Source organism: Thunnus albacares, chromosome 22 (assembly GCF_914725855.1).
Source record: "Thunnus albacares chromosome 22, fThuAlb1.1, whole genome shotgun sequence".
In the NCBI taxonomy this organism is placed as follows: domain Eukaryota; kingdom Metazoa; phylum Chordata; class Actinopteri; order Scombriformes; family Scombridae; genus Thunnus; species Thunnus albacares.
The window spans coordinates 27424156-27432286 of NC_058127.1; the positions used below are offsets into that span (position 1 = coordinate 27424156).

The 8131-nt window shown below is 40.0% G+C and overlaps 1 protein-coding gene across 1 annotated transcript; it reads right to left on the reverse strand.

Moving 5' to 3' along the window:
* Positions 1 to 213: 213 nt before the first annotated feature.
* Positions 214 to 7884, reverse strand: sox19b (SRY-box transcription factor 19b). The gene is made up of 2 exons (XM_044342374.1): positions 6780 to 7884; positions 214 to 2533 (listed from the first exon to the last, which is right to left on the reverse strand). Exons 1-2 carry the CDS (start codon positions 7442 to 7444, stop codon positions 2272 to 2274), a joined length of 927 nt encoding a protein of 308 aa, XP_044198309.1. The 5' UTR covers positions 7445 to 7884; the 3' UTR covers positions 214 to 2271.
* Between the last annotated feature and the right edge of the window lie 247 nt (positions 7885 to 8131).

Below are 8131 nucleotides of genomic sequence, written 5' to 3' on the forward strand. Positions count from 1 at the left end.
TACTATATAGACTACTGTTTACTACAACAATTTTGTGTTAAGTTTTATTATCTTTTAACTATCTTGATTAATCACCATGTGAATAAAAATGGCCTCCATAAAAGGAACTGTTCATGGGCAAAATAAGACTTCACTAATTCCATTTCTATTAATTCCATCATATACATACTGCCTTTGAACTAAAAGCACACAGACAAAATTTATCATGCAACATAAATGGAAAAAAAGGATTTGTACTTTTTATTAATATTGTCATGAATGCCATAACAAAGATTTTTTAATCAAAAAGGAATCAAGACTCTTAGTATAAGAGCCTAAAAATGTATACATTATTTACATGAATGCTACATACAGTAATTCTAGTATCTGGCAGCATTTACAAAAAGAGAATTCATTCTAAAAATAGAGATACAAGTCAGTGTAACAGTTAATTTTCAAATACTCGGGTAGCAATGTAAACATTCACGTATTACTTAAATATACCTGCTCTCCCCCCTTTTCAAAAATAAGTCAGGCATCTGTTTCTAGTGCGTGTTTACAGTAGTTAGTAATGAATGCTTTAAACTAAAGAACTGTAAATAGTCTACCACATGCAGCATTCGCAGTTTTTGTAGGTTGAAAATATACAAAAAAAGCTCCCTTTAGGTCCATAGCAGCACTAGTAACCAGACAGAAAAACAGACAATGACAGTACTGTCGGTTTGAGAGAACTAGGATTAAAAACACTGTAGTTTATTCTTTCATAGAATGATTTAATTATCCACAGGTAAAATTATCTGAAATAAAGTTTAGAAACAAAATGGAAGGTTTGTTAGAGATATAATCTGAAAATTTAATTTGATATATTCTCTTTGCTGGTGGTAAAAACACTTAGAAAGGCCATTAAAAACATGCCTGGAAGGCTTTTTGTCAGTTCAGCGTACTTGGAAGATATAACTTGCAAGTCTTAATGTGCTATTTGGAGTAAAACTACTCAACTGAAATACAGCCTTTCATATCAAATTTCATTCACTTAAATGATCAGCCTATACAATGCCTATTGCCTAGAGCAAAGTGACAATGAATACACAGAGCAACTCAGGACAATGCCAGAACAACACAACTGAACATTTACATCAAAAAAGTCCAATCTAAAACTAATTATAGCGAATAAAAACATACAGGCAGCAAAAACAGTGTCACACATCTTCTGAGACTCAAAGTTGTAAATCCAGAGATCTGGTGAGAGTGTGGAGACTTTCACTAGACCTACTGTTCAGCATTTTGTACACTTTATAGAGAACGAAGGAACCAGGCTGGTTCTACATTCTAAGCAACACCATAGATCATAGAAGCCAGTGTTTTATGTTCATTTCCAGTGAATGCAGTGCTGATTGTCCAACAGGTGTTTTCCATGTCATCCAAAATTTTCATCAATTAAAAAAATATAAAAATACAAGAGTACTAAACCAAAGCCAAGGCACAAAGAGTTCATTTTAAAAAAAAAACACCTCTGTTATTCAAGTTGTGCATTTCCTTCCCATTTTACCCACCCAGCTGTTCTCCAGCTCCACTCACACATTAGGACAGCAACAACAATTCAACAACCAGAGCACTTCAGCTCAGGTGATTTGTCTGTCACTAGCTGAGAGATTCTGATCCATGGACCAAGTTGGCATTTTATTTGTCTCTGTGCTGTGGTTGTACATGGCAGGGACTGGCTGTATGGTCAAACACTGGAAGACTAAACCCAATAACAGAACCAGTCTACAGGCACTGACTGGGTATGGTGGAACTGTAATGAGTGCCAGTGTCACAAGTTAGGGAGGTATTAAGGAGTCTTTGATTTTAAGTTATTACGGATAACTTCTAAAAAATATAAAAAGGCAAAGTAACATTTCCTAATGTGTACACAATAAACAGACATTGTCCCCGTCTTCACTGCAGTCCTTCATGGAGAGAAGTCTGCTGGAGGGCGGTGGGCAGGAAGAAGTCTCAGTTCTGTACGTGTGGTGGCAGGTGTGTGTGGTATTTATCTGAACAGATGTGGCACCAAAGAGGTAGAAAAAACTGCTTTATAAAATAAAAAAAAATGTAGTGATCTTGTGCCTTTAATTGCAGACACATGTGGAACTATAAGAGCCCTGAATGCAGGAACAAAATGTATTTTTTCTTCACATCTTGTGTCTCTTTGCCAGTAAAGTCCACCACACTGACTCCAACTTCTTCACCCACCCCTCCCCTCCCCTCCCCTCCCCTCCCCTCCCCTCCCCCATGATTCCCAGTTCAATTCTAGATGTGTGTGAGTGGGACGGTTCCAGTGAGGTAGTGCTGCTGGACACTGCTGTAGCCCCTCTGTGCTGCTGTGGGGTCACCGGCATCCCCTCCTGGTCCTGGGATGTACATGCTGATCATGTCCCTGAGGTCACCCTGCAGAGGACCCCGATGGTGGTTTGGTGTCCCCGTCGGAGGTGAGTGGGACACAGGTTCTGCTTTCACCATGGACATGGTCACAGGGCTCGGCTGCTGGGGACTGCTACTGTAGGACATGGGGCTGTGGGTGCAAAAGACATACAAGTAAGATGCCTCATCTGAGAGTTTAAAATATAAATATATCTGGTTACTGGGAGAAATCAGACTATGGGTTTATGTCTGATTTCAGGATGCACTGTTGCAATAACGTTTTCATGCCCCTGTCCTTTATGCACAAGTTAATAAAAAAGAAAAACGTAGCAGAAATGTAGCCATGTTAACAGGGCTTCTCTTATTAAGATTCCAGATTAAGAAAACATCTTTCTCATTCACATTTAATAATCAGGTTACTGAAAAAAACCCAATGATAATTGGGTGACTGTCATGTTAATTCAGTGATGATTAGAGAATGGGCCATGTGTGATGTAATCTGTTAGACACTTTGAAAAGGAAAACTGCACAATTTCAGTGTCTCCAACTGTAGAGTACAACAAGTTTGCCGTTTGAGGAAATAAAAAATTAAGCCAAACTTTGCTCCAACTTCTAACAACTGATATTCTGAATGTCTTCTTAACTTTTAAGTTTTATTTTAAAAGGAGTTATCCTTTCAAGAGGAGAATCAGTGTTCAGCAGCATTAAAATGAATGAACTGGGACTTGATGGAAATGATCATCGTATTACTTGAGTTCAGTCTTGGGAATAATTGTATCTAAATGTTATATAGGAGTGTTCATGGCACAAGTTCAGTAGACAGTAGAGGACAATTCCAGATTACTTGTTTACTGCACAACAGAGATGCTCTTTTACCAAAATGAAACCATGTTCACATTACATCATCATCATTACGTGTAAGTAGCTTTGTAGCTTTAATTTCCATTTGAGCAGTGACTGCTCTGTTTCTAGGTTAAAGAAGTTGAGGCATCAATCATGTATTACATTTGCAAGTGAACAAAAGGGTAGGCCAGTCCAAAACCATTTGAAATAGTCTCGAAACCTGCTATCACTAAAATTTAGAGGATTTTTAAGAGAAGAATATGAGTTATTCATAGGTTTTTGGTCCTGGAATATGGTTTTAAACATAAACAGCTTCAGAAATCATTAACTTAGTGGTGTTTACCTAGCTAAATTAACACTTAACACACTCATAAATTAGGTGCTTGCAGTGTGAATAAGTGTGCAGGTGTCTTTTTTCCATATGTAAATATAATTTATATGATCAAAAATACCTCAGAGGGCTTGTACTTCTTAATGACTTTACATTTAAGCATATTTTATTGACGTGTAAATATTTAAGTAATACAGACAATGCTAAATTTTACCTGTAATGCAATATTTTACATTGTGGTGTTGCTACTGTCACTTGCACTGCTTGGACTGTTACAAGAGGCAATGAGTCAGAGTACACCAGTGTTCAAACTACGACAGATTTTTCATAATGAGCACCTGCATGTTGAGACAGAGCCAGGATCAGGGAGAGTAACCACTGTATGTTTGGTCTACAGATCAACACTGGCCTAGTTTACAACCCCACCTACAAACTCTGAAAGCCTTCAGTCAGAAACACCTCTGCTATTCACCAGCCTGAGCACAAAAAAAAAAAAAAAAAAAAAAAATTCTCACTCTGAGTCTCAGTGGGAACATTCATTTCTCATTTAAAATGAACATTTAACCTTCAGGTACAACAAATTCATTCATTCACAAGAAACTGACACTCTTAGCAAACTTTTGCTAGGATATGTTAAGAAAAGTTAATCCAGTATGGGGGCTCCTATTCTGGAGAACAAAGAATTTGGAGCTGCACTGCTGCCATTATAATTCTGACCAGCACAGGAGGCTAAAAATTGATTTATGGATAATTCAGCTGGAAGCAAATTCAGTTTAACAGAGCTCCTCATCCTTGTGGAGGTTAATGCTGAATCCACACAAGCCTGCATGTGGAACTAAAAATTGACACAAGCAAAAAATATCCATCATCTAGCAATCATAGCAACGAGTTCACAAACAACAACAGGACAGTAATCCCAAATGAGGAGAAAGAGTGCAATGCACCCAGAAGTCATGGAAATGTGCACTGAAGTGTCACTGTAGAAACTTGCCAGCAGACAACATCCCACTCAGTTCAAATGGTTTCTCTGCAAAAAGCATGTCATTGAAGTGTTGAAAAAGTAGTGACTTATTTTAAACCATCTTATACCAGTCTAATTGGGTCCAGTTTTATATAGTTAGAACATCCTACTTATACAATATAATGAAGAAAATGTTTAAAACCCTTAATCAGTTGTATTTTTGCCATTTCTCAAACTCACAGCCCATAAAGATTTATGTCAGTTGACAAGATGTTTCTTTTTTCCTAACTACAAACTTCCCTGTGTTAGATTCCATTTACTATGCCACAAAGGAACAGGATGGACATCAACAGACTTGGCCTCCAACATGACTCTAAACTTTTGACTTCTAAAACGTAAGCTTCCGTGGAAGATACTTTTATTTGTGGGAGAAAAAAAAACAGTAAGAACAAAGATGTCTGAAATGATAACACTGCAAATCAGTCAAGGGAACTTCGAAATGATCAAATATTGAAATAAAGTTCAGCATCATTCACACTACAACATTTGTCAAAGTGTTCTATCTTTCAATTGTATCTACTGTAGTTTGGGGGACAGTAGACCTACGGCAGAAGGCAGAGACCCAGAAGTGTATCCGGACACAAGTTTAGGGTTAGCAGGAACAGGGGATTGTGGGTAGAGGACCACACACAGAGCAGTCTTGCCTGCCATCAAGTCATCCTGATCAACATTCCAGACAGGACCCAGCCCACAGCAGAACGCCACACTCATAACAAGTAGGCAACAGACTGAAGCCTGTTGTTTCTCAGAGTTTTTCAATGGCTCAATGGCACTGAATAATTTATCTCAACATTTCTTCCCGATTAAAGTCTTATTTTTAAAGTGCTCTCTTACAGGTCCATTTTACATCTCTTACTCTGAAGATTGAGTAGTTGAGTGGTTTCAGTGTCAGTGTATTTCAGGTCATTTGACATTACTTTTTCCTTTCTTGTTTGTTTTTTGTCCGTTGGTTTGAAAGTTTTATTCAGAAATTGTTAAAAAAAAAAAAAAAAAAAAACACTAAATCAACATCAGAATTCTCAGTCCCCTGTGAGAATTCAGGCACCCCTCTTCATGTCTGACAAGCAAATCCAGTTCAGCAACTAATAAAGCTAATTGTCTGTCACTGTTGTGGCATCTAAATATGATATTGGTTGACTACTTTTATTTTAAAAATAACTAACTTTTTTTAGCTGCTAAAACTATTTAAAACCATTCCTGGGGTTTGGGCAGTACAAATAAAATGGGGAGTCTTTCTATCCAATGATCAAGTCACAATCTTGTTAAAAAAAAAGAAAGAAAGAAAATACAACTATTCTGTGAATGTGAATAGAAGAGGCATACAGTATATGCAAGTGTAACTATGTCTTTGTTTTGTGTTTGGAACTGCTGACATGGACCCACTACAATAAGAATAAAAGATCAATCTAAATAAAAATCCATATTTTAAAAAAAATTATTAAACGCCTCATTCTAAATAAACTGATTCATGCGTGTGCGTAATATTTAATCTCTGCCATGCTCTCCACTTGATTTGAAAGTGTTCTGTGCAGACCTCTCTCCTCAACTGATTGTCGTTGAGAGGCGCTCCCTTCTTCAAATCCATCTTTTTTGGAGAGCTATTATCAAGTCACGTGATTAACACAGTTTGCCTTTTGTTCAGTAATTCCAGAATTTGTACATTTCAACAAAACTGTTTTTTCTGATCGCAGCAATCAACCAATAATCGGCCTACAGCGCGTGCTGGAGACCTTATTGGGAGGCTGTAAACAGGAGGCACCTAATTTCATCATTTTATTAAGCATGTTAGGCTAATTCTTGGGATATTATTTACTTTGGAGGCAACAAAAACGGCCTTCAAGGAAAAAAACTGCAGATAAATTAGGCGAAATGAAAACCACCATTCACTCAAATTTAATAGTTTTGATCCTTGTGGGAAAGTTCTGAAGGGTTTGCTTGATGGACAAAAGGGTCACAAAAATTACGATAAATCTATTATATCCTCTTTCTATAGGCCAAAGTATTTGTAAAGCAGGCCACACTTTGATACATTTTGGCCCTGACTGGAGAAATGAGGACAGGCTGAACAATCAATGCAAGGACATTCGGACCAAACTGCCTTTGTTGGTTAAACAGCGAAAATGGGACACAGTAAAAACAAAAAGTGATCCTAAAATGTACTTTAATTTACTGCACTGTAGTTCCCGTACAGCTGCAGCTCACCTGTACGAGTTGGCTCCGTTCATGTACGTCTGTGCTGCCGTCATTGCAGGTGGGTACTGGAGAGCTGACAGGTCATACCGGTGTAGCTGCTGTGTGTAGCCGAGCGCCTCGCCCTGCATACCGGCGTACCCACCGGTGGGGCCCCAGCCGTAGCTCTCCATCCTCGGACTTCCACCTTGGCCTTGCGCAGCCGCAGCCGCCAGCAGGTTACCGGCTGACAGCGGGTACTTACCCACCTGAGTGTCCTTCTTCAGCAGTGGCTTTGTCTTGCGGCGTGGCTTGTACTTGTAGTCGGGGTACTCCTTCATGTGGACGGCCCGGAGCCGCTTGGCCTCGTCGATGAAGGGCCGTTTCTCGGCGTCGGTCAGAAGTTTCCACTCCGCTCCCAGCCGCTTGCTGATCTCAGAATTGTGCATTTTGGGGTTTTCTTGAGCCATCTTGCGCCTCTGTCCCCTGGACCAGACCATGAAAGCGTTCATGGGCCGCTTGACTTTATCCATGGGGTCGCCTCCAGGTGCTAATGCCGTTTTGGAGCTCGGGTGTGAGTTGCCGTTGGTGCCCATGTTCCCGGTCATGTTGCCGGTGACCGGTGACATTCCTTGGGAGGTCTGATGAGACGGTGGCTGGCCGGTCGGCTTCAGCTCGTGTTCCATTATGCTGTACATGTTGGATCTGGCAGAGTTAAGATGAGTTACAGAACAGTTGAAACGATGAAGCGCGCAGCAGCCCTTTGTCGCCGTACACCTGGCGACTTGTGGCCAGGTTTCTCCACAGGTTTAATCGGGAGCACCGGGTGATCCAAATTAACTAATTACTCACGACACACCCGGGAGAGAAAACAAACCGCAGCGGACGACCGATTTGACCTTTTTTTTCAATTTTTAAGTCTGAATGTGGCAATCATTACTTCGATACTGAAACTTACAGAAAATATGCAAAATTCAGCGAAGAAACGCAGCAACTGCCCGTTTTCAGTACTATAATTCTCAGCGGAAAACCACTTGTCAGACGGCCAGCTCAGACACTGAACTCAGCTGCCTGTTAACTCCAAAACTTCCCCTATTCTCGTGCAGCCGGCCCGGTGGGGACCAATGGGAGAGCGTAAAGCTTCAGCCTGTGCGCGTGCATTTGCAACTGAAAAGGCTGCGATGGTGCCCGAGATACTTGGTGATGTCGGAGGTGGAGAGAGGGGAGGAATCTTAATAATCAATTCTAATCAGCAGTAGACTACTTAACAGATTGTTTGTTCACATTTAAACAGTGTTTTACCAGTGTTCTCTTCGTCAAGTGTGCGTATATAACACACACACACACACACACATACACACACACAGGGAGAGAGAGAGAGAGAG

What these genes read in the sequence shown, in the direction of transcription:
- sox19b (XM_044342374.1), bottom strand. Translation starts at nt 7,444, where the DNA reads ATGTACAGCATAATGGAACACGAGCTGAAGCCGACCGGCCAGCCACCG. An exon ending in AACGGAGCCAACTCGTACAG is followed by an intron (nt 2,534 to 6,779) that starts GTGAGCTGCAGC and finishes TTGCACCCACAG; the next exon opens with CCCCATGTCCTACAGTAGCA.